Source organism: Calonectris borealis, chromosome 2 (assembly GCF_964195595.1).
Source record: "Calonectris borealis chromosome 2, bCalBor7.hap1.2, whole genome shotgun sequence".
In the NCBI taxonomy this organism is placed as follows: Eukaryota; Metazoa; Chordata; class Aves; order Procellariiformes; family Procellariidae; genus Calonectris; species Calonectris borealis.
The window spans coordinates 68,403,770-68,430,794 of record NC_134313.1 but is presented as its reverse complement, the minus strand read 5'-3'; the positions used below and the strand labels follow the sequence as shown (position 1 = coordinate 68,430,794).

At 41.7% G+C, this 27,025-nt stretch overlaps 1 protein-coding gene and 1 long non-coding RNA gene across 8 annotated transcripts in view; one reads left to right on the top strand and one right to left on the bottom strand.

Moving 5' to 3' along the window:
• STX17 (syntaxin 17) overlaps nucleotides 1-11,113 on the bottom strand; it is a 36,367-nt gene extending 25,254 nt beyond the window's left edge. Inside the window, exons 1-3 of one of the 7 annotated variants that reach the window (XM_075142255.1) lie at nucleotides 10,986-11,113; nucleotides 9,344-9,527; nucleotides 3,841-4,022 (exon numbers count right to left, since the gene is read on the bottom strand). In XM_075142255.1, coding sequence (XP_074998356.1) covers nucleotides 3,841-3,963 — 123 coding nt within the window. In that variant the 5' untranslated portion in view covers nucleotides 3,964-4,022; nucleotides 9,344-9,527; nucleotides 10,986-11,113. Of the gene's footprint in view, nucleotides 1-3,840; nucleotides 4,023-5,314; nucleotides 5,392-9,343; nucleotides 9,528-10,739; nucleotides 10,847-10,985 lie in introns of those variants that run through there. The other 6 variants (XM_075142257.1, XM_075142256.1, XM_075142260.1 and 3 more) reach the window with 6 other exon arrangements.
• LOC142078936 (uncharacterized) overlaps nucleotides 1-27,025 on the top strand; it is a 389,734-nt gene that overhangs the window by 92,745 nt on the left and 269,964 nt on the right. The gene's annotated exons all lie outside the window — the stretch shown is intronic.

Sequence of the window (27,025 nt, the reverse complement as noted above, 5' to 3'; positions counted from 1 at the left end):
AGCATCCTGGTATTTCAATGTGATCATTGAATCTCATCACAGAAACGCTGCAGTTTGTATTGCCTATAATTAAACTCCAGCTAAGCATGAGTTTCTGACAATGCTTTGAACAAAGTGTTGAATCAGAACTAACCTAAAGACTCATTTTATCGTGAGTGCTAATATTTTCTGCATTTTCTTCTAGACACAGAAAACTATCCTTACAACAGTCTCCCCTTCTGTCTGCAAAACAGGAATGCTTAACTCAAATGAGTTGCTGGGCCAATAAAGACTTCAGTTGACCAACACATGGCTGAATTAAGTGGAATGTTTTTCACCCCTTCCCTGACAGCATGGTAACACTATCTGGCTAGATACAGTATAATTATTCTTTGTCTAAATACGTAAAAGATTTTCAGCAGGATCAACCAGTAACTGGCTACCTCTCCTCACTGACCAGGTTCTGCAAAATGCAGCAATTCCTAAGATCATCTCTCACACTGGTAAGTACTACACAGGGTAAAAATTGATCATGTCTCTGTTTCTCATTGCAGCACCCAATGCCTTTTGAAGCTTCTTGATAGGGTTTTTATATAAACTAAATGAAGGGGGGGTCTACATATATGGACAATACTTAGCAAAGAATCTATTTAGCTGTACAAAGTAATACTCTTCCAAAAAAAAATCAAGCAGCGTAACAGTTATGCCCATCCCCTCCATCCTCTCTCCCTAATTACTACCTTACACAAATCAAAAGCTTATCTTTACCTTCAAAGTGCAACAAAACCATTTGTGTAACGCTAATGTGCCCTGCTAATCACTTCCCATTCTGTACTGGCAGGTCAGCTCCCCCCTCCCATCACCAGACTACCTTTTTCCAGTGACCACCCGTTTGCTCCTCTCAGGCAAGGCTGTAGCTTTTATGCCACCCTTTTGCGGGTATTTATTAACTGCATCCCTTCATTTCTGACTGCCTTCCTCAAGACTCTGAAGAATGGTACACCTTACTGCTCCACACTCACTGATGCTGTTGGTGTTAACTGAAATGCTGCCCTGAAAATATAATTTTTAACATAATTTTAACATAAGCCAACTGTGGACCAAAAACTACCTCTCTGCAACCAAGAAATCCCTCTTGGTGGATTATGACAAATGCATGTTGCTTCCATGTGCAGTTGTGCAGCTTCTGGTTAGAGAAAGAAGGGAACAACCTAGCTACCAAGACTGTCTATATTTGAATGAAACAGCTTGCATGGAAAAGCTATTATTACGATGCTTTCCTCTAGGCATCTCTGAATCCTGTCCTATTCCACATTATTCTTCACTAGTTGCCCTTAGCTAGCTCTGCCGCCACTGCTAGGTACGGGCCGTGCACACTGAGAGACGTACACACTGATCCCTGGAGGCTGTACACCTCGCCAGGGCAATTTAACAGTCAAGGCTGCTTGCTCCCCCATCTTCTCACCCAAGAGCAAGCTAATAGTGATTCCTCTGTACTCTGGCTAGAATGCAAACTCAATTAATTGTTCTTTATGATTCTAAGCTGGAGAACAGAAAGCTGCTCCTGGCTGCTACAGTACGGGGCTGCTGCAAACTGGCCAATTACAAGGCAAAAAAATGCTGAATCAACTGGCGTCTAGGTAATGTAATGAATTATACAAATATGGAATAACAAAGAGTAAACAACATGCTGTGACTGAAAAAATAGGTCATCTCATTCAGCAGTTATTGCTTCAGGCAAATATTATACTAACACACTTTTCAGTTTGTGAATATTGCAGTTCATATCCTTATTGTACCCTTATTACACCCTTACCTGGAAAGAGTCAAATGATTATCTCCCATCATTAGTACCAGCAGCCCCAGGTCTTCCTCTATCCCAGTTTTTCTCCCGTGCCATCGTCAGCCACCATTTCTGCACTTTCACCTCCCTTACAAGCTCCCCCCACCCAATTCTTTATCCTTTATTTACGTGAGCCAGGAAGAGTTTCCTCTTGCACCCAAGTAAGGGAAAGTAAGAGGATGAGACAGTGGGAATGCAGAAAAATCATTTCCCTGTTTTCATTCTCAGATTCAGGACCAATCAAATTAGCAACTCCAGGAATGAGTTCTGCTAATTTCTAAGTACACGAGCATGCCTTAGTGTTGAGTAAATCTTTAGCAATCTGCAGCTGGTGAAGTTCAACCAGTATCTACTGAGTACCTGCAAACCACTTTTTTTCCAGAATCGTACCTCTTGGCCAAAAAATGGCAGATTTTTAAAGGCACAGCAAAATGTACAGTCCGGACAAAGACCACCCCACAAAAATATCTCAAGTGTACCAACACGTCACTGCTTTGAAAAGAAATTATTACTAAGCTATCAATCACTTACTATCACTTAAACTAAGCATTTTTTATTAAAAGAAATGACTATCACTTGAACAACATTATTTCCTGACTATGTTCTCAGAAACAAAGACATGGATTTATTTTCCCTCCTCCCCCATCCCCAAACTACTCGAGGCAGAAACCTGGCATGGAAAATTTCATCCAACAGGTTACTCACTTGGTAAAGTTACAGTAAAGTTATGGTAAGAGTTGTGAACAAATGACAGCAGCAAAATGCAAAACAGTTTCAACAATACATTATACGCACCCTTCAGACCATACCTTTAGGAAATCAAAATCACGTTCACCTATTTTCTTCCAATTTCTTCATTCCTTCCCAACGTGTTAAAAAATGTAGGTGGGTGTCCTATGCCATCCAGATTTACATATACACTTGATTTTATACATTGTGAATAAGCCTAGTCAAATTAATACAATGTATGATTTTTCAGAAACATGTGCAGAACTGCGCAGAACTATAGACACTCACTGTTGCTGATTTTTCTGTGGTGGTAAGTATAATCTTTTCTAAACAAATATATTTTGTATGGTCATTTCAAAACTTCCATTGCAATGTTGATATTATGACTGTAAGTGTGTTTCTGAGACGCTCACTCTCTTCCTTTTTTATTGGTGTCACCTGTTTTAGTAAATCTCTTACCACCTTCCTCAACAAACCAGTCTCTCTGCTTCTACAGGCTATATCTATACTAATAAACAGAGATCGAGAATGTTTCAAGTCCGAAATCTGGTCATCTGTGCTGTTAAATTGTTAGAACTGTCCCTGGCCATGCCAAACAGCTCTCTCACATAAAGAGTTCCTGAGAACGACTGAGGAGTTATAAACACAGAACAGAGGCTATTCCCCATCAGCAGTGTGGATACAGCCACCCTGTTTTGCAGAATATGAGGATTTAATAATATGGACATAGGCCATTTCATGCCAGACAACTGTCCTGTGCATGTTTATTTTACCAGTACAGGCATTGCCACAGTGTATGCAAGAATTTAACTTGAAAGCATATTCAGTTTCACTGGCAAGTGTGAGCTGATGTCAACAAGCAGCACATAAACATACTACAATTTTGATACAATTCCTCTTCTATTTACTTAAATAATTCAATCTTTCTATTTTTCTCAACTCAGTTTAAAAATATATAGAGAAAAAGATAGGTATAAACAATAAGTTACTCAGAATAGTTGGCAGCTAACCACTGTGACTTAAAAATAAAGAATATTGGGCTGCTTTCCTTACAATAACTTTTTAACACAGAACAGTAATGTTTCTCACTCTGTAGACTGACTAGTTACTACAAATGTAAAAGCCTTTGTACACACTGAATTACCAGACAATACTGAAGTTTCATTTTTAGACAAATTTGAATTAAAGTATTTCATAATCAACTTTTCATCGAAATCTCTATATAATCTTCCAGTGTGCCTGCTTCTATACTGTAAAAAGAACTACATTAGTAAAAAGTGAACACTAACCTTCTCAATATTTATTTGGTGTTTTCGTAACCTTTCCAAATCTGTTGGAATTGCCACTTTAATGAATTTCTGAATGGCAGGTTCAATTCGACGGAGTTTAACTTTTTCATCATCTTCAGACATCCTAAAAGCAGCTTTCAAGTCAGCACTTGTCCAGTATACCTTCACCAAGGTAGAAACCCCTAAAAATCAAAGAATTACAGGCTTACAAAAATGTGGTAATTTAGAATCACTTTTTAAAAGAAAGCAAAATAAGGTAAATCAGTCTTTCCAATAATCACATCTATTCCAAAACCACATTTGAGCAGTATTAACTACTTAAAATCTGGATACTCTATTTGCATTTAAATGTATTATTTCCATTTATTTGCAGGCTTTGGGGATCATTTTACATAGACAGAATTTAACACTAAGAAAAAAAAAAGCTAAATAATTAAGGCAGATGCAAACATGCTTTGCAGCATAATGATAGATGGAAGCCTTTCAAACAAACTTCCAATTAGATGCTTTGCTTGATCAGAATTCAAGTTTTGCCAATTTACATTCTGAATCACCTTAAAAATTGTAAAACATGTCCTGAAAAGACACCAAAATAAAATTAATTTTGGAAGTCCATTTCCTAGAAAGGTTAAGAGCTCCTGAATCAAGATTTGCACTCCAAGCTGCATTTGTCCCTTCCTGAAAATGACGAAGGCATCACCTAACAAGGGGTTTTAAACAGGTAGCTGAAATATTTGCAGGACTGGTACATAAGCAGCCTGAACTCTGTTCCCTGCATACCCATAAAACATAACTTTGAAGTTTCACTTCTCTGAAAGAAAGATACGTAGAACTGTATATAATAGCATTTATCTACAGAGCATATGAGTAATATAAAGGAATTCCACCATGCTGAATGCACACAAGGGGCAAGAAAAAATTACTGTGAAATAATTCTGTCGTTTTAATACTGTATAAACAGAGGTTATTTAAAGGAGATTTTCTTTCTGTATATTTCTTTTTTAACAAAAAAAAAGAAGTTGAAGTTGAATTGCAGACACGTATGAGAAAGTTTTATCACAAGTGTCAGTAAAAAAATACGTGCTAACTTGGTTATATGAAAGCACCTGTACTACAACAGCAACTGCATCAGGTGGCTTTCCCTGATTTTCCTCTTCCAGTAACCAAACTAATTTAAAATAATTAAACTAGCATAATCCTCCTGGTACAGATTAGGCACAGCAGAATGTAACAGATTAAAAAGTTTTCTTATTTTTCACACAGACAAACAGTGAAATTAGACATTATTTTTCTCACATCTAACTGGGGTGTGAAAGTGCAGAGGCAGAGTGTTGAGGTTTTTCTGAGACCTGTGATCCCTGCAGGTAGAGAGAACTTGAAGGTAGACACCAGTTGACGGCACTGGGTCTTCGACTGAACCGCTCAAAGTTCAGTCACAGCCCTCACTTGGAGGGCATGTACAAATCTCCCTCACCTTCAAAGGAGCCAAGTGGTAAGCATCTTCCATCAGGCCAGTGAGAAAGCTGACAGCGCTTCTGGCAACGGGAAGCTGGGTTTCTAGAGGAACACAGTCCCAGATTACTCTCCTTTTCCAACACAGTTGCAAATAAAACAATGCTGTGTTTTTCTGAAGAAGAGAATGCTAAGAGAAGACTCTCCTTTATCTATCCCATCCAACAAAGAAACTGAAAACTGTGGAAAACCGACCATTTACTGAGAGTAGAACAAGTTAGGGGAATCAACCTTTAAGGTTTCAACTGCAGAGTTACCACTGATACACCTTTTCCTTTTTCAGAACCTCAGAAGGAAATTATTTCATCAATTGACTTTGCAGTCATTGCTGCTTTGCAAGTAACAGAGAAATATACTATCAAGCAGTCTTACAAATCCCCTTCTAACCCAACACATTTAATATTAATAGGTCTTTGTCCAAATCTCCAAATAAACATGCAGGGGGTGGTCGCATATTTTTGGGAATGTAAAAAGAACTTTAATCCTTTTGTGTTGATTTACTCTTTCCAAGATTCTAAAAACAGTAGCTTAAATGCAAGATGATAAAAAATACATCAGTTCTTTTATTATACCTTGGTCACTACGGTCCCTAACACTTTTGAAAAGAGCCACTTATATCTCACAGTTGAACTCCATTTGGAGCCTAGACCAGATCTTTTTTTTCACAATGAGCAAAGGATAAAAAGCATCAAACTCCAAACTGCAGTACTTCCTCTTCGAATACACATTTAATTTCCTGACAGCTTATACACTAATCCACGAGTTTATGAGCTAGAATTAATTAAAATTTCGTTCCTTAAAGATATTTAGTAGCCATGTCATGCTTTTCTTTAATATTGAATCATCTTGAAGAAGCAAATTCTTCTTGAAGACACAAATTCTTCAAACTTATCTCACAACGTGAACTCACAGAAACCCACAGCCCATTCTGTCTTAGAACAAATACAGCAGAGATTAAGCTAAATCCATCATAATTTTGTCCTTCATGTCCTTTAATGACATCTAGAGATTGATAAGAGTCAAAACTGACAGATTAGATGACTTATAAACTGGACTCCTGTGAAAGCAGAGTTAATGTAACCAACAGCCGTATGTCTTGAGTAGGTAATCTGAATAAGCAAGTTTTAAATTCAAAGATTTGGCTGCATGCAGGGCTCTGGATAGTCATTTTCTTCTCCTTAAAAATTCCCAGACGGTAAACTAGCTTTCATGACAGTGTCTATGAGTCTCTTTAAGGCACTGCTGCCTAAAATTCACTGCACAGTGAGTGTGAGAAACTAAGAAAGAAATATAAAAACTCCTTACATTCTCACCAGGTTTCCTGTTTAATTTTCTCTCAAACAGTATAGTAGCTTTTGTAACAAAAATTCTAAGCTATAAAATACCAATAAGAAAATATGCAAGGTCTTACTTTTTTTAAGTTCATATAATATGGTAAATAAAATTAACATTACAAGTTTTTGTGATGACCATATGTTTGTTCCAGATGCAACTTCAAGGAAATCTAAGGTTTCTTGCATACTTTATTGGGTTTGTGTTTTCCTAAGCATAACTTTAACAATTAATTTCCAAAGCTATAATGCCTGTTTTTTGAGTAATCACAGAATAACAGGACAGTTTAGGTTGGGAGGGATTTTCATCCGCCATCCAGCACAAGCTGAATTAGATGTGGTTGCGCAGGCCCTTGTCCAGTCAAGTTCTAACACCTCCAGGGATGGACGCTCCACACACTCACTAGACGCCTCCTTCAGTGTTTGACCATTCTCCAGGTTAAAACCAAACTAAACCAAAAAGACCTTTGCTGTAGCTAAACCAGCTTGTGTCCATTGCCTTTCATCCCATTGTCAGGCACCTCCAAGAAGAGTCTGGCTCTGTATTTTCCCACACACAGCAGCAAGATCTCCCCTTTCTTCACCTTCTCTTCTTAAGGCTGAACACACTCACCTCTCTCAGTTTCTCCTTGAGTATCATGTGCTTCAGCTCCCTAAAAGCCTTGCTAGTCTCACAAGTGCCGAACAGAGCAGAAGACTTACTCCATCGACCTCCTGTCCCTCAGCCATGATAACTAATATGGCCCACAATGCAGTTGTCCTTTGCTGCAACAGCGCAGACTCATATTCAACGTGCGGTCCACCAGGACACCCAGGTCCCATTCTGCAATGCTGCTCTCCATCAAGTCTTCCCCCAGACTGTACTGGTTCTTGGGCTATTCCATCCCAGATGCAGGGCTTTCTCATTGCCTTTGCTAGAATTTATGAGGTTCTGTCAGCCCATTCTCCACCCCCGTTAAGATCCCTCTGAGTAGCAACCCTGTCCACCCTATCAACCCCTCTCTTCAGGCAAGCAAAAAACACTGCTCTCAACTTCAGCTTTTTAAGACGATAATTTTGTCTCTGTCCTTGGATCTGAACTGCAGCCAGCATGTACATGAACCTGCACAACTTCTGAACTCTTCTCAGAGGGTGCCGTTCAGACACCATGAGGTTCTGTGACCCATCACCCTCCCTCTCTGATTGTTTCTGTACAGGATGATCCTTATGGGTCCCTTCCAGCTTGAGATATTCTATGATTCTATGACTGTCACTTGAACAGGGGCTTGGGCAGTTCTTCCTACAGGCATTTACCAAGTTCCAAGCACAACAAAATCTCAAGTTCTCTGAGACTGGAATACACAGCTCTGATTCTCTAAAATAAATTCAAGTTTGAGCAAAAAAGCCCAAGAGAATACCATATCATTAAATCAGTAATTTAAAAAGTTAGATAAAACCATTTGTAATTAACTGTCCTTTATTATATTCACTGTGCAAGATATTTTGATAAACAAAGAAATTACAGAATCTTGTCTTTTCAAATGCTGATGCTACAGGCCTGTTAGGGGTTACCTTCTAAGTAAAATACTTTCAATTTAACATTCAAAATTCATGCACCAAAATTCAATTATATTTCAGTGACAGAAATAACACTTATCCAGAAGTGATCAAGACCCAGATGCAGAATAATTTTCAGTCAACTGTGTTAATAAAAAGGAAGATATATCCAAAGCATACTGCAGCAGCATTATCAAAGATGGTGACAAAAATTATATATATCTCCTTTCTTAATATTTACGTTTTCTGGAGACTGGCCCCAAACTGAAACTGTAATTGTGAAGTAAAATTAGCATAAAAGAATACCATTAACTCAATATCTGCACTTAATGTGAAAATCATCTATGTTCTTACTACCCACGACAGGAAAAATTCCTTATCTAGTTTGTTCTCCCCATGTCCCTGAAATTATTTAAGCATATCTTCCATAAAGGATTAGTCCACATGCTCTTGTTTGTAAGAAACAGAGCAAAAGAACCTGAGGAGTTCCACTGGTTTCATCTTTGCTTTACCAAATAAATGGGTATGTAAAGCAAGAAAAATTTTTCAGAAACAGATCACTTCCTCTTTCAGCTTTTGAAGGTCCAACCAGCATATGCTATTTTATTTCACTGTTTAAATCAAATAATTTTAAGAGGTAAAAGAATTTTCAGGCATCCAATTCCAAGCGGTGAAAGTGCGAATGTAATTCTGACACTAACACAAAATCTCCACTTACTTTGTGGTGGTGCATAGAAAGCACATAGTCACATAGTTGCAGTTAATCAGAAGTAAAATTCTTCGTATGTATGGTAACATGCTTGTAACTTGTATTATAAATTTCAGTAAATGCTGTCAAGATACATCAAATGTTACGCTCATGAACTTCTGTTACGCTGCCTAGTGTTCTCCATCCAAATACGGTAGGAAAAATGCAGAATAAACCTGAAGAGTTCTGCTTGCCCAGGGAAACACAATGTAACACTCCTATTTGATTTTAATTCACTTACAACACTTTAGACAATCACTGCCACTAGAAAAAGTAGATGCCTTGTTTTTAAGGGTTGTAAGGCCAAAAAGCTTTTTCCTTTTCTCAACGTAAATAAAATAAATTAGAATACAGATGCTAGAATACAGAGACTTACAATAGCTCTCTCACTAAGGTGACCTGGAACACTTCTTAGAGTAGTACTGGCCCCAAAATTGCCATGACAAAGAGTATTCAGTATTGCTCACTTGGCTGAAGTCGGTAGTTAGTGAGGAACACGCTCCTGTGGCAGGCTACAGCCAAATTGCACTTTGGGGCTGAATTATATCTTTCTCCTTTGGCTGTAAAAGGAACCAAAGGAAAATAGCTTTGTTAGGCTGTAGCCTGCCCCATTGTCACCAGCCCCAGCATCTTCACAAAGTGACATGAAACTAGTTTGCGGGATAAAGAGCCGTGCATGCAGGATCTCCCGCAGAACAACCAGAATTAGCAGCTGTATGCAACAGGCTGTGGGTCACAGTGGATCTGCGTGCTTGTGGATCACTCGGCAAGACAAACTTGATCCAGACAAGGCAAGGGCGCCTGATTGCATTTTGAGAAATCAGAGCAGACGACAGGCATTTTGTATTGCTTTTACATGTTTAAGCCAGCTGCAAAGGGCAGAAAATACCTAATGACTAACACGTCAACATTTTTTGAACAAAGCTGAACCGGTGCAGTGAGTTTGAGATGGACTGACACCTGCAATACGTGGCCGCAACGCAGTTCAACCTGCAATCAGAGCCCTAATACTGATTTTTCCATATTACTGAACTATGCCTCTGGTCTCACCCCTGCAAGCAAGAAGTGGTTATAGAGGCCTGCGCTTCCTGGATCTCGCCCCTAAAAAGCGAGGGGTGCATGCAGAGAGCAGAAGCATACGGAAAGAATAAAGAAAGGTTTTATGGTCTGTATCAAGGCTTCAAGTGGACTACACTAGTTTCTTTTTCCTGAATTACGTTTTTAAAAGCCTGGGGAATGCAGGACTAAACCATTTGCCGCACTGTGTTTTCACTCTTTTTTTTTTGGTTTTTTTCCTGAACCCAAGCTGGTGTGACAAGTTCTGGTTCGGTTCAGCTCCCCGCCGGCAGGTCAACCTGTGCCTCCCCGCCCCCTGACCCCCCCCCCCCCCCCCGCGCAGGACCTCCAGGCCCAGCCGCTCCTGGGGGCACCCCCACGGCTGGGGCACCCCCCACACTCCGCCGCGCTGCCCAGCCTTGGGTGCCCGGCCGCTGGTGGGGAGGGAAGCCGCCCTCACCCGGGCCCCCCCGCCGTGCCAGCCAGCCCCCGGGCGCCGGGAGAGGGGCAGCCGAGGGGCGCGGGCCTGCCAGCGGCAGCAGGGCCCGGCCTACGGCCGCGGCCCGCAAGGCCGAGGTGAGCGGGCGGCCGCCCCGCTGCCCGCCGCGCCGGCTGGCTGCCCGCGGCGGCCCTCGCTGAGGGGCAGGAACCGCTGAGGGTCGAGGGGGGAACCCGGCGCTCTGCTCCCCGCCGCCGGCCGCGCTGTGGGCTCCTACCGGCCAGCGGCGTCCGCAGGAACCAAGCCCCGGGCCCGGCCCGGCCTCCCTCTCGCCTCCCCGGCGCGGGAAGCGAAAGCGAAAGCCGCGGGGCCGCCCTCGGTGGGGGTCCGACAGCCGCCCCGGCCCCGCTGCCCGCCCCGCCGGCGCGGGGCCGGGGCAGCCCTTGCGCCCTCCCTCCGCGCCCCGCTGCTCCCGCCGCCCCCGGCCGTGCGCGGCCCCCCCGCCCCGCCCGCGGCCCCTCACCATGTGGCGGCGGTGGCCGATACGACTACCGCGGGCAGCGGCGGCCCCGGGACACTGGGCGGGAGCCGGCGCGCAGGGCTCCCCCTCAGCGGGAGGCGGCCCAGCCCCCGCCCGCTACACACACCCCCCTTCGCCGGGGCGGTTTTCCTCATGTTTATTTCCCTCCGTAACTCTTGGTGCGGGGCGGCAGGCCGGGGGGCGGGAAGAGGCCGGGGCGGAGAAGGAGGAGGAGGAGGACGACGACGACGACGAGGTCGAGGTCGAGGTCGAGGTCGAGATCGACGACGAGGAGGAGGAGGAGGAGAAGGAAGAGGAAGAGGAGGACGAGGAGAAGAAGCTGCCCTGGCCGAGGCAGGGAGTACCAGGCGTTTGGAATAAGGGCTCATCGGGAGAGAAAAGTTAAATTTCTTCTTCCAAAAGAAGGCCAAAGGTTCCCGCCATCACTTTAGGAACTTTTTGTTAAATTCCCCACTACCAACATTTTTACTTGCCTTGACACGTAGTTTAGGTAATACCACATAGCCAAGTGGGACCCTGGGGATGCAGAGCGTGGGTTTGTAGGGGACAAATGCCGACCAGGCCGTGCCGTGCCTTTCTCCCCTCACTAATCTTCACTGTTTCTAACAGCGTTCAGAGAGTAAGTGTCTAGGAAATATTTTTGACCTGTATTTTGAAAATAAGTGTAACCTGTTTGCGTCTGACAGCGATCATTGGATCCTCTCCCAACACCGCAGCCTTTGGCTGGCGGAGCACCTGCTCCCAGCAGGCATGCCGGCAGCTGTAGGACAGGCAGAGCAAAACCTCCCAAGGGCAGCCTGGTATCACTTCTGGTTGTTTTACCACCTCTGAATAGAGGTGAAAAACTATCCGGCTACCTGGCAATATCTGGAGAGCAACTATGTTATGCCACTGTTAAAATAGAACATATTTTAACTGAACTCAATAGCATTAATAGAACAGACTTAAGAAGATCTCCGCAGTGTCAGAGATTAATTTAAGCTGATTTTGCTGTTCTGGACAAGATTTGTGTTATCTGTCTGTCTGTCTGTCTGTCATTCCATGCCTTTTTGGCCAGTTCCAGTCTGATTTGGAGAAAGTCATTACACTCTTACAAGTTTTGTGGAAATTGATTGTGAAATAAACTTAAATTTGTTTCCTCAGCAAGAGAAGAACAAGCAAAAAAGTCACCTTTTACACATTCCTGTTAGCAGCAATCAGTCAGACAATCAGTATGTATATATTAGCCATCCACTTTGCATATACATAGTTGCAGACTACTAGATGGGATTTTCACAGGGCAAATGGAGAATAAATTGTACTTTTTCTAATTAAAGTTCTTTAGGGGCTAAAGGATTCAAATCCACAATATCCAATGTCTTCATTAGTTCTGTTGCTCACAAAATAGTTGCTGGAATGGCAATGGTGTACTGGGGAATGCCAGAGTACTAAAAAAAAGGTCACACTGAACATATATTTAAAAAACGGTAAAGAAGATGACACAGGCTAGCCTAGCATAGCCAGTTTGACATGGATGTGCAGCAGAATCATGGAAGTGCTGACCTGGGATATAGTCATTAAATGCCAATAATTAAATGCCAGTCAACACACTTTTATGAAAAAGATTTGATTAAACGCATTTCAATTTAAGTTTTGTTGATAAAGTTAGTAATGTTGATGTAATAGCTTCCATCTGAGGGAGAAGAGTATGCTATTCCCATAAATATAACGTGGAATACAAATTCTGCATAGCTCCTAATAAGTGATTCAGCTGACAGTTCTCAAGAGAAGTAATTGTAAGTGAAGATTTGTCATAAGGTTGTCTTTTTGGGTGGTGTTATTCTCGGCCTGGTACTATTAGAAATGACCTAGACGAAAATACCAAATCACTACTTTGCTGTTGTAGATAAAGGTAAGGGCAGGTCACTTAGATAAACTCTTTTGAAATGCTTTGTAAGGTCTTCTCACTTGTAAAAATACTCCTCTGAAGACAGTCAAATTGGAGGTTATACATTCAAGATAAAGCCTCAAAGCCGCACTTGGAATCTGAGGGAGAGCAAATGACATGAGACAACGCTAAAGGGGACCTGGACGCTATGACATAAGCAGCTGATCATGAGGTCCCAGAACAAAGCTTTTGCAAACTGATACTCTGAAGCAAAACCAGAGGAACATCAAATACAACTGGAATGGATACTACCCCTGTTTATAAGCACTGATTAAACCATTTCTGAAAAAATGCATTCGGTTTGGGCATTTACACTTCAAAGGGATGTTAAATATTGGAAAGAGTCCAGAAGAAAGTTACGAAAAGTGTGGAAAATGTGCATTATTGTGACATACTTTAGAAGTACAATCCAGTGCAGGTGAAGAGATACCTTTGTCATAAGCGTACTAGGACTTGTCTGGGTTAGAGATATTTGAGGAGTAGAAGCAGTGTTAGCTTTCAGAAAACGACAAAATTCTGAAAGCAAAACTAAAAAAAAATAGGACTAGAAATATGGCTATGGGATTAAATTCTCTGTGAATCTGTTTTGAAACAATACAAAATTGTCAGTAAAAAAATTGAGATTTTTTCAAAGATGTACTGTAGTTCAAGCGTACACAGCTGCAATTTTGATGCAGAGCACATTGGCAGAGGTTTTGTGCAGTCTGATACAGAGGTGGTACAACCACAAAATTATACTCGGTCTTTCCTTTCCTTAAACTTTATGACTCCAGAAGAAGACCAAGAAGTCTACTATGTAGCAGCAAAAGAAGGAATAGGATCCCAAGGATGTTCCCAAAAAGAAAATGTCTTTTTTTATTATTTTTTTGTGAGTTCTAAGAGGCAACGTCTGAAGAGCTCCAGCACATTTCACTGTGAACATGACGTTCATGCCTGACTGCCCAGTTCTGCTACCATTGCTAATATGATCTCCCAGACAACCCAGCAGTGACTTCAGAGAAGTCCATATTTCCTCAAGGGAAAAATGACATAGCAAAATGCTATGTCACTCATGTAAAGATCATCAAAGGAACAAGAGTTCCACCTTCAGGTCTGGGAAAATACTACCTCTGATGGCAAAAGATGTAAAAAAAATGTAGAAAAAAAAATGTAATGTGTAGATGGAGTTGGACTTCCTGAATTACAGACAGACTCAGACTTGTATTCCATGTCTGTGATTAATTTTGAGTGAGTGGTCTTTTACAGATCTGATGGCCGTGAATGTTCCTATACAGTTATCAGAGAAACTGTTGTGTATCACCAATAAATAATGTAGAAGAAAATCATGGAGAGTCCTAGAAAGTCAGAGGACTTTCGGATGTTGTACATCCGACTAAGGAAGAGCTTGCAGCAGTTTCTTTTTCCACATGAGATCATTCATAGTTTTCAGATACATGGATTTAGGACCAGGATCCAGGTGTGCAATTCATTCAACATGGTTCCTTCTTCATCCTACTGCTCGGCTCTCTTCTCAGCAATCTTTCCTTCACACACAGACTCTCAGATAACTCATGCTGGGGTCGGTATTTCAGAGTGTTGCTCAATAAACACAGAACTTCCCAGATACTTACATTATGTTCCAAAGATATATCTTTTTCCAGTAGAGCATTTCAAAATTCTGTTGCCTTTTTCAATGCATTATTATTACAGATACACTGATTTCACTGTCAAAAGACTTGTGCTGGCAAGAACCGATAATAAAGTTTTCATTGTGTCATGGAAAAAACAGCCATTACTGTGTTACAGTTGTCCTGGTTTTGGCTGGGCTGGAGTTGATTTTCTTCCTATTAACTGGTGTGGTGCTGTGTTTTGGATTTAGTGTGAGAATAATGTTGATGACACACTGATGTTTTAGTTGTTGCTGAGTAATGTTTACACTAGTCAAGGACTTTTCAGCTTCCCAGGTGCTCTGCCAGGTGCACGAGGGACTGGGAGGGAGCGTGGCCAGGATGGCTGGCCCAGCTGGCCAATGGGGTATTCCATACCATATGACGTCATGCTCAGCGTTTAAGGCTGGGCGAAGAAGAAGGAAGGGGGAGATGTTCGGGGTGATGGCGTTTGTCTTCCCAAGTAACCATTACGCATGATGGAGCCCTGCTTTCCTGGAGATGGCTGAACACCTGCCTGCCGATGGGAAGGAGTGAAGGAATTCCTTGTTTTGCTTTGCTCGTGTGCGCAGCTTGTGCTTTCCCTATTAAACTGTCTTTATCTCAACCCACGAGTTTTCTCACTTTTACCCTTCCGATTCTCTCCCTCATCCCCCCAGGTGGGAGTGAGCGAGCGGCTGTGTGGAGCTGAGTTGCTGGCTGGGGTTAAACCACGACTCAGTGAACATTGCACTCTCTCTCAGTCTTTCAGGAGCACAAGGTTGTTCGAAACAAGATCCCCTTCTAACACACATCCCTGAAACAATCACACTCTCTCAGTAATTCTTGACTGAGGGGTGTTTTGTGGAATATGCGGCAGCATTTTCTGAAACTGTCTTTCTGATGTAAGCAAAATACTGCGAGTTGGTTTGGGGGGAAACTGTTTGCTACCGTTGACAAAAATTGTGCTGTAGTTTTTTACGGTTGGTGGAATTCTGATCCGATGCCCTTTTAGTGTAATTTGCTGCAAAACCAGCTCAGATTTGGTTGAGGATCATTTGTGCAGTATTGCAGAAAGTAGGTCTCCCAAGTGGTAATAAAACAGAAGAGGTTTATTATACATTAACATATTCACAGTAGCAGTAACACTGAATAGGGTATAAAAGTAAGAGAGAAAGCAATTAGGGCAGATTTTATTTTGAGAGAAACACTTTCTCGCTGGTTGCACTGGTTATTTGGGTCTTTTCCAGCGTATTCACAAGTCTCACACTGTGACCTTGGTGCAGGAACGGTTTACAACAGCTGCTGTTGATCCTCCCCTGCAGGAGTGGTGCAGAAAGCCTATGCAGGGAGGATGGTAGGTGCAGAAACTACCTATCTACAACTCCTGGCCCGCAGTAGGGTTTCCCCGCTGACAAGAGGAGGGCGAAGCAGGCATCGCTAGCTGGTGAGAGCTCGTGTCGCCGGCACTTGGGGAACACGTACGTGCAGCACTTTGCCTGGGGAGCCTTAGCTGTCCACCGCCGGCATAACCAAAGGACATAATACATTAAAACAAGTGTTGCTGGGGTTGTGGCCCTGCCTGGGAACTTCCCCTTGACTGGAATTTAATCAAGACCCAACATCTTTTCATCCCAACTGGAGCTGAAGAGGCTTTCTCACACTCAGAACTACTGGTCAGCTTTCAGTTTGTGCTGTAGCAACACTGTATCAGATATTCTCAGGTTTTTTTTGTAAGGTCACCTAATCAGTTTTACTTTACTACAGAAGAAGGTTGAGCTAACTCAGTTAAAAAGCTTTTAGTGGGACTGTCTTTTGTGCACGTTCATCTCTTGCTATAGGACTGAATAACGGCATCACCTTAAGCTAAATCTCTACAAGTTACTCTAAATAAAAAAAAGAGTTTCCATAAAAGGCATTTTTACCAACCGAAGGAAGTTGGTCCTTTTCTTTTGTTTTTTTAATACAAGGCCTTAGAAATTCTGTATCAAATCTTAGTGCCGTTCAAGTCAGTGGTAAAATTTCCATTAAATTTAGCAGGGTGAGGATTTTGTTCTTTGTCCAGGTTCCAATGCTTCCTAACACAAGAAAATACAAACTGTAGTCAGGGGGAAAGAAGAGGTGGTGGTGAATCAACTGAACAAACATTCGTTTATCCAGCTCATCCACCACACTTACCGGCAAACATTCCTTTTGTAAAACCGTTCAGCCTTGAAAGAGGGATTCAGAATGTCTTTTAATTGCAGACCAGAGGTGTAATATCGTGGGCTTGCATTCATAATCAGTTTATATTAAAATGTTTTTAATTTTTCTTGCTTAGTTAGGAAGATGATTCTGATTCAGCTGCTTCTCTAACATGTGCAGATCATGAGCAACTGCCTGTTCAATAAAAACTTTAGGGAATTTCAGAAACAAAATTTAGAATACTCACATTCATTTGGGGTGCTTTTCCACTGACTTGATGTTACCACTCTACTTTTAAGATTTCATTTGCCTCCTCTCTTCCCCTTTATGGGATAACCAGAAAAACTTTGTCCAGCTCTGCCAAAAAAGTTCCTTGTGATGACAGGTGGGGCGAATAGACATGACGATCTGTAGCCTGGCTAGTTTGGATTGTGGAATATTTCTTGGATATTGTTCTTCTGGAGAAGAACAGTTTATCAGACTGTTTCTGATTTAAAATCCATGTCAGACTCCAAGGCGTACATCGAGTTAATCAGGAATTTACCTGTCTGTATAATGACCTATTAATCACGCTACTGGTTCAAAGGCCTTATATGCCTTCTAGCTTTGGATTGACTCCAACAGTGGCCACAAGTGCACCGTGAGGGAAGAGTAAGAATCGGGCATGCATACGTGCTAGTTCCTCCTTAACGTTCTCCCAACCTTCAACTTTTGTTACATTGGGGGTTTCCTGAACCAGATGCGGTTTCTTTGCTCAGTAACCCCAGTGGATCTCTCTTTCAAATGTTCACCCAGTCTCCCCTAGAAAGTAAGTAAAGCTCTTTCAGCCACGAAGTCCTTTGGCAAGGATTCTCACAGGTCTGCTGCCCTCTGTGTAAAAAGGCTGGCTTTTCACCTGATTCCTGTCCAACCTCTCTATGCTACTCGTTACTCTGTAGACCTCATTTCTGCTCTACATTGTCTTTCTTTTCAGGCTCAACCACTCCTTAAGGACAACTTATTCCACAACTTTGATCATACTTGCTGTTTTTCTCTGGGCCTTTTCCAGTTCTGATACATGCTTTTTTTTTTTTTTTTTTGGAGATGAGGGGATCAGAGCTGCACACTGTATTCATTTTGTGGCCAAAATACAGATTTATACAATGTTACAATCATATTTTCTGTTTTGTTGTCTACTCCTTTGCTAGTAATTCCTAGCATTTGATATGTGCCTCCCTCTTTTTTTATCCGTGTCTAGGAAGTTTTCCTGCAAGTCTCCATTATAAGTCTTGCTTAGGCCTCAGCCTAACGGTAGGCTACTTAGCTTAGGAACTGACCATACAGTTGCACTGAAAATGATTGAAAGCAACATAATAAATAATGCAATTGTACAAAGGAATACTTTCACTCACAAGAAAGCGGTTCTTGCTAGGAGAAGTCAGGGTGAGTCAGAAGTGAAGAGGAGGAATGGCTGAGGTATAACTCAACATCTATTGCTAGAAAGTATCTGTCATTTCTAATATGTGGCAGGCGGTACACACTTTTAAATGTAACTGAAACATTATCTTAGTAAGTCATAAAATACACATTCTTAAATCAGAACCTTCTTTGGCCCTGTGCCGCTTTGTTTTTTTCTGTCTTACACATTTTCCAGTATCCATCAATTTCTTTGTATCTAGGGAACCCCTCATGACCTGGATCTTTACAGTGATGCTTGCTGGTATTATCTTGAAAAGTTTAAGTTGCTTCTTGGCAGAAGTTAGACCCTTTTCTCTGAAAGATGCAAAATGAGAAGGGAGTCACAATTAACTCCTTCACTGTCTCCTGCTTCCTGCTAGGTCGTAGATATATCTAAGCCTTGAGGGGGAACACTGGCATAAGACAAATGGCTTAGGTTCAGATTTCAAACTTCTTACTTTCTTCCCTGCTAGACAGTTTTACTGCAGAAGTGCTCATCGGCACTTCTTGAAAAAGAAAATGGATGGTCTAGCGTCGAAGATGCAAAGCTGAAGGATATCAGCTCTGTTGTAAAGTCGGGTAGACCTTTTCACTACCGCACAGGCAGAGTCATGTATACTGTGAAGTGCTCAAGTTCTGTAACAGTAGAGTGGAGATACTGCACAAAATGAATATACATGACTCCAAGAGACTTAATTCCACAGTAAGGATTGTTTTTATAAGTAACATTTGAATCTTATTCTATTTACTTCTAGTATGGCAATAACACTGTGAAGCCCTGAAGTTCAGTCTTGTAGAGATAAACCTACTTTAAAGTTTTGTCTCAGAGAAAGAAAGCCTCTAAAGTCTATTTTAGTTTTAAAAGTAATTGAAAATTTGATTTTCTTGATGAGTACTTTGGGGTACATGTTCAGCTAGCTGTGTGGAGAATTAGCTGTGCAAGTCCCATTACCGCTAATGCTACTACTAATTCCCTGCACATCATACTGAATATTTACATCTTCGTTTAGTATTTAGATGAGCCATTAAAATACTGTTTTTTCACTGTTACAATCATCTGTCGAACAAAAAAAATCATAAACCTGTGGAAAAGACAATTTTTAGTTAAAAATGTTTAATGCTATTTAAAAAATAGCATTATTAGAATTTCAATTGAACCCTAAATCGTGACTAAAATGGCTTCATTTCTCACCTCGGAAATAGTAGATTGGATTAAGGTCCTGTAGGGCCGTGTGAATGTAGATTATTTGCTTTGTGTGCAAAAGCTCTGGGTGTCAGAGAAGTTTAAGAGGGGCATTAGCTTAATGCTTGGGTGGTACAGAGAGTGAGTTATTTCAGCAGTTTTAAATCTGGTAGCCAATACTGTCCACATGATGGATTTCAATCATTTATGAATGGTTCTCTTCCATATCAGCTACAGATATCACTGGGCAAAACCTTTAATTGGTGAGTGAATGTGTTTGGCAACCTTGCACATTGACAGCATCGTTTGACTACCATGACCGGATCTCATTTTCAGTCTGGCTGACTGCTTCATGCTGAGGATCATCTCTGAGCTGGACAGCAGTCTCAAAGTGAGTAAGATGGAGGTAATGAGTACAAAACAGCTCTTATAAGCCTCAGGCCTCAAAAGAAACCGAGACAACATTTCTATGGATCTAAGCGCAGAGCCTGGTATCTACTTTCTTTTACAAGTAGTTACTTAGGTCTCTTAGTTGTTCCTCTAAGTTGTGATTCTTAATGTAGCTGTGATTTAGTAGGAAGCAAATGGGGAATCTTCCAGTACTTTCACTTCTAGTATCAGAAAATTTAGAGGTAAGGCCAGGACAGACTTGATGTGGAGGGTGGCTAGATGTGGAGGCTGACAAGAAGCAGGGCAGAAGTGATGCAGTGCCTGGATGGGAGCAAAATACACCTGAACAGTGGGGGAGAAAGGACTACAGTGAAGGTAGGAGTGGGTCCAGATTCAATTTGTTTGTCTGGGAAGTCTAACAGACATGTGGAAGGAAAATAAATAGTTCAAAAACCAAGACAGAGTGAACATTAAAATTTTACACCGGTGTGTTTTTAATCTAATGCTGTGTGGATTAAACTTCTGGTTTTGGGGATGTGACTCAGGGGGTTGTCAAATTAGAGTTTGGCCCTCCTGAAGACAACTCTCAGCACCTGAGTAAATCAGATGAAAGTTTGCCTGGAATTTAAAAGTGCCATGGGTTTCTCAGGATTGTTTCAGAGCTGATGACTCAGGAAATTTCCTGAGACCAGTTGAACCTCCGTCTTACTGTTGAGATTAATGGACTCCCAGCAGAGCTTAATGTTCAAATGTTATAAACAAGATTCCTCTAGGCTACTTTAGGCTCCAATTACTCTGGAAGACTTATGCTACACATACATCTGTCACTTCAGGGGCATCTTCAAAATATATTTCAGGAGAACAAATTAGTCCTTCCTGAACTTCTTCACTGCGGCCCTCTGCCCTCTATGACTTCCCTTCCAGGGGACAGGAATGCAAATATTGAGCACAAAGAGCTGTCCCACCAACTGACACTCATCATGTAATACCCATTTCCAACAGCGGAAGCTCTCTACCGATGGCGAGTCCTAGTGAAAAGGCTGCATGCAGGTGCAAGTGGAGGAGCAATAAAGTGACTTGTGGTTCCTGTGGAAGTCTATCCTGTTTACAGGTAGTTCCGCAAAGAAGGAGCGTAAGTGGGATCAGCTCGCTGATGAGGATGCTGGGATCTGCCTTCTTCCAGCCCACACCCTACATGTGTTTCTTGTTATGCATAGTCTTGTTCTTTACATTGCCACCTTCAGAGTACTCCACTACTAGTCTCTTGCCTCTGTCCTTCCTGTCCCTTCCCCAACTCTGTTCCCCTATGTATGACTCATTCCCAAAAGCTCTTTATCTTTTCCGCTGTCCAAATGCCCTGGGTCTATACTGCACTCCAGCAGACCTAGAAGCTCTGCAGCAGTGCTAAAAGCACTCATAATAATATGTAGCAATGATATCAGTACTGTAAGGAGAGGAAGAGATGTCAAAGATATACTTTCACTGCCACCCTTAGCTGAAGCAAAAGACCGTCAGGCAGCACTGGTGATCAGTGTGACCAATGTAACATCAATGTAAGTCATCAAAGCTCTTCATTTTAACAAAAATGTTGACACGTTTTGCACGAAATGCGGAAATGTGTGGCACATCTGAGGCTATCATTCCTTTTTTTTCCGGTCGGTGCCCTGGATCTGCCCATGAATTGCAAGGCAATGGCACTTTTTGCTCCCTCTGTATGATCAGTTCCAGGTGGGAGGTATGTTCTTCCTCCCTCTTCCACGAGGCTGCCCTAGACCTTCTGGACCCATTCAAAAACACATTTATCCGGGACACCTTAGGTTCTCAGCATCATGCCTGTTACCTCATCAGACTCTTTTTAGAAGATAAGACTGCCTGTAGGTTTTGAGACTCGCTGTTCATTATTTTTTGCTTCAGAGGTGCAGTCATCAGCAGTTTTATTCTGTCTACCCAGTTGCTGTTGAAGCAACTTCCAAAGACTGAGTAATAGACTCTGTACTACAACAAATAGCAACATTTCACAAGAAAATTGTGTGAAAAGTTAAAATTTTATTGTCAAATGTTTGAGTTTCCTTAGATTTACATAATTATAGAAAAGTATTTCTATTTTAATTCTTTTATGGTTTTGGATGTTATAAAAAGAAGTTGGAAGCAATAGAATGTCAAGTTATATAAAGTTGTTTGTATTTTTACCAATTTATTATATCATTTCACTAGCAAAAGGCACTACGAATGCAAATGTTATGGTTTAAAACTCATACTTTATTAATGGAAATTTCTCAGATAATGTTCACATGTTATCAAAGTAAATCAGGATTTGCCATTGATTTAATTGTCACCAGGATTTGACTCATTTAAGATAAAAAAAAGTCCTATTTCAATGTTGACATACTGGAAGTCAAGCAAAATATCTTGTCATAGTTACAAGGCATAGACTTGTACTTCAGAGTTTAAGTTCCTTTTTTTGCTATGCACTGGAGGTTGGTACTGTAGTTTTTGTAGTGTTTCTTCCCTAGAGTGATGTCCAGTCTTGCTGCAGCCCTTGAATAGACATTTTCTGCTAAGGCAGAGTGTTATTTGTCACTAACTGCATGTGGATACAAACTGAATCATCAAATCAGGACTCTAAAAAACAAGAGAGAGAGTGGAAAAAAAAAAGTGATCACTCTGTACAAGGCAATTAATGCTGGGACCTTTACAAAATGGGGAAATGGTAATCCTTGGGAGATGGGTTGGATGTACACGGACACAAGCAGATTTGCTGCGATGTATTACAGGTAGTGCCAATTGAAGGCACGTGAAAGGTTTTGTAGTTTTTCACTGCCTGCTGCTTCATTGAATCATTTGCAGTGATGAGGAGTGACCACAAAGGCACATACAGCAAAACTGATGTGATAATGTGCATGTATGTATTGCGCAGCAATTATGAATACACCAGAGGTTATCCACCGTCTACTGTTACACCTCTGTTGTGTGAGAGAAAATGGAAGCAGAGTCTGAATAAAGAGAGCAGTGGGATTTAATTGATTTCCTGCCAATGCGCAAACATCTGTATTGACACTATTTAGCAAAATTACAATATGTTGTCCAAGATCCATGTTTGGCAGAGATGACTGATGAACCCTCAGATAGCATGCTGATTTTTTATATTTTTTTTTTTTCTGACATAGGCATTATTGCTGTGATCTGTGACCCAGCTCCATTTTCAGCTACACTGAAGGATATCAGAGACTGGGCAGTTGTTGGAAACATTGACTGAAGGGTGACTTGTGTGCATAGAAAGAAGGGGAATTTTACCTAATACTGAAATCGTCCTGGCATGCCTTGTGTGTAGAATTTTTACCACAAACTTCCGGGCTGCAAGTGTAAATAGCACAGCCTAAATAGCACAGCCCAAGTGTTCAGTTTAGAGGGGGAGTTTTAATGGCAAAGCGAACGTGCAAGGCGAGGGAGAACTATAGAGCCAAAACCCCATCAGCCAGTCAAAAGCAAGAGGCTGAGGGCAATGGGAGTAGCAAGGAGAAGAAGAAAAGAGCAAAACCAGGTTTCACCTATGTAAAAATGGATGCGAAACGATTTTCAAAAACATCAGGTGCTGAGAAAGGAGAGGCCAGGTGAGGGCTGCGGCAGGGCTGTGGCAGGGGGTGCGGCAGGATGAGTGAAGGCAGGTTTGCAGCGGGGTCTCGGGGCTCAGCTGCCTGAGTTCTGGCAGCAGAGCAAGGTTCTCCTTCAGCCTTTACTTCAGTGGATGCGCTGATAGGGCCTTCGCCTTTCCCCGGCTGTCCTGAAACTTGGGTAAGAGTTTCTTCTTTAAAACCTCTACTCTTCCATTGAAAGTGCGTTCAGAAGTTCTCAGTGGGGTCTGAGGGACAGGAGCATAGCATGACATAAGCGTCATTTGCCTAGAAAACTAGGACAGAGGGGATATTAAATAATGTTATAGGCGTTCATGGCACAGGGGGCTCAGGTAGAACAATTTGAAGAGAAAAAGGTGTTCTTTGGATTAAACAAGATGGATTCCTGAGGTAAAAAAGCATGTTTTTATGTAATTAAGGACTACATCAAAATACTTACACAGGAAGAAGGGGAAAAAAGTTTCTTCAGGCGCAGAAGATTCTTCTTGGTTCTTTTATTTCCTAACTTCTAAATGCTTGACTAGAGCTACATAAGTTTTTAAACAATTTTTTGTGTGTGTGTGAAAGACATGTATCCAGTACAGCAACTGTTCAAGTGTGAATTTATTTTTAAATAGAATTGACTCCTTGTATTAGTATAGGTGCTTTGGAAGTAGAAACATTTCTATATTATCACCATCTATCTTTTGAGAAAGAGATGGATATTTTTACCTTGGCAATTCTGGCAGCAAGGTGGAGGCAGTTTTACAATAATCTGAATATATTTAGGGTGTGCAGTTCATTTTTGTACCTAATGAATAACTGTGTGCCTGAGTGGGTGGATGGAAAATAAGAAGCTCTCGGATTAGATAGAGAAGGTGAAACACGTTACATTTATGCACGTAACATATCTGCTAATATTCCAATACATTTGATAAAGTCACTGTTAAAAGCCATTTTTAATGCATGTGATGGCAATCAGTTTTCTTTAAAAACTGTGATTCCGGGGGTGGGGGGGAAAGTCCATACATTTTAGAAACCAATACAAGTGTTTCATTGAACTAAACCAGAAATCACATTATTTTCCAGTCACATTTCTCCTGTGGTCCCCGTGGTGCTGTAGGCAGCAATGAAACAGAAATCGGCACAGGCTGAAAGGACTACGGGCAGAGCGGGCGCTCACTGACGGGGTGACACACGGTTTCTTCTGCACCGAGTGGAGTCCGACACGTTTGGTCTGTAGCTGCCCCACGTGGCTACTAAAGACAAGCTACCAAATGCTGTGCTCGCACACAAAACTGGTAATAAGTAATTAATAGTATGTCGTGGTTTAACCTGGCAGGCAGCCAAATACCACGCAGCCGCTCACTCACTCCCCCCACCCCCAGCGGGACGGGGAGAGAATCGGAAGGGTAAGAGTGAGAAAAACTCGTGGGTTGAGATAAAGACAGTTTAATAGAACAGGGAAAAAAAAAGGGAAAATAATAATGATAATGATAAAATATACAAAATGAGTGATGCACAATGCAATTGCTCACCACCCGCGCTGACCGATAACCAAGTAGCGATCGGTACTTCCTGGATCACGCCTACCCTTCATATACTGAGCATGACGTCACATGGTATGGAATACCCCATTAGCCAGCTGGGCTGGCTGTCCTGATTATGTTCCTTCCCATCTTGTGTACCTAGCTCAGTCAGTAGGCACGGGAGCTGTCCTTGGACTAGGAGGGCACTCAGCAACAACTGAAAACATCAGTGTGTTATCAACATTCTCCTCATACTAAATCCAAAACACAGCACTAGGAAGAAATTTAACCCTATCCCAGCCGAAACCAGGACATAGTAAAATGATGGCTAAGAACACTGAGGCAAATTAAGAAGCATGTTATCAAGAGAGTATTGTGGAAATGGCTCAATAGCCTACGTCAGAGAGTCTGGGGCACAAAACAAGGAGAACCTGCAGACTCTCTGGAGAGCCCTGCAGGAACGTCTGAAGTTAGAGAGAAGTGGGTGAAGCAAGAGCCTTCTGCCCCGTTTCCGTGCAAAAGGATGGCCGGTCCGAGAGCGTCCGGCAGTCCTGTCGGCCAGCGTGCCTGGGAGGTCTCAACTGGAGGCAGGTGCTCCATCAGGATGGTCACTGTCACCACAGGCGGCTGCTGCCCGTGTTGCACAGCTAACCAGCAACTATAACTAAGCGGCAGCCAACCAGCTGGAGTTTGGGGAAGAAGATGCTCCGTAGATACTAAAAAGTCATCTTTTGGGAGGACTGCAGAGCTTTGCTTCTTTCCAGAGGTCATATTTGTGACCTGGCGCGATGAAACTTTCTACATTCTTTAGTCCTTCCCTGGGTAAAAATGGCTCCTTTATCAGTAAGGAATGTTACCTGTTGAGATATGTGTGGAAGAAAAACTAAGTATCCCTTGGAAATTCCCTGTGATGGCTAGTGTGTCATTATTTTCCTTAGCCCTTTCTCCCTATGAACAACAAAAAGGGATCCTTCATTTGTAAGGAACATTTCATGTTGATACAAGTTATGTGGGAGAAAAAGAAACACCCCTTGGAAATCACATACAACAATTGGTTTGGCATTGATTTAGTTGCTTTATATTTCTTTTTTGCTGGATAATTTTGATATAAAATATGGAGCAAGATACCTGTAAATCACTTCTGAAGGAGCCTTGTGGCCTAAGAGCTGATAGTCTTTTCTGACCATGTGCTACACTTTTCAGAGCCGTTTCATTCAGCTTATGTGTCGGCTTTCATTGCATGTCTTATAAACGGTAAAATCATCTAATTCAGCCTTAATCGATTGCTGCATGTTGATACAGAAAACGGTGCATTGCAGCACTCTCATCCTTTGTGCAAAAAAAAAGCGCAATATTTTTAATGAGAAAGGAAAAAGAAAGTATGACAATAAATTCAAGAGTCTGCTCATTTAAATAGCTTCTAAATTAAACATTTGCATTTTGTGAATAAATCTACATTCTAATGTCTGATATCTGGAGCAAATCTTGACACACCTTGGATATCTTCATGCTTGCCAGATAGATCCAGTTATAAGGGTAAATCTGCCACCTTCCACACGTTTGGCTGTCAGTACTGTCTTCTCAACACATGATTGCATCTTAAATTCTGTGTTCAATATTTCATGTTTCTGGAATGAGTGAATCCTGGGAAGGGGACAGAGCAGAGGGAAAACAGATATGCTATTTCTTGGCTTTCAGGTCCCATGTGAACAATTAAGAATGCCAATATCCAAGTATAGTCCCCCTTCCCAAAATAAACTTTCTCCAGAATATACGTGCACTTTTAAAATTAGAAATAATTTCAACATATTGAAATATTAATTTTAAATGTGTTGCCATAGGATAGTAGAACAAAGGGTGAGGCATAGGAAAGGGGAGAGAAGAATTATAGCATAAAACAAGGCTGGTACCTGGGAAAAAGGTGTATGACAGAGACCGACAGCTCTACTGAAGACTTTCCCATTTTCCTCTTGGTTGGGAGGATGCTCTCTCCCATGGAATAGTTGCCTTGGCCACAGCAAGCAGGGGGCTGCTGCCCAAGCTCAGCACTCATAATCTATGCAAAATAGCTAAATCCTGGTCTCAGAGGAGACTAGCAATTTTTAAGCAGAGCTAGATTTAGCATTTTCAAGTCTT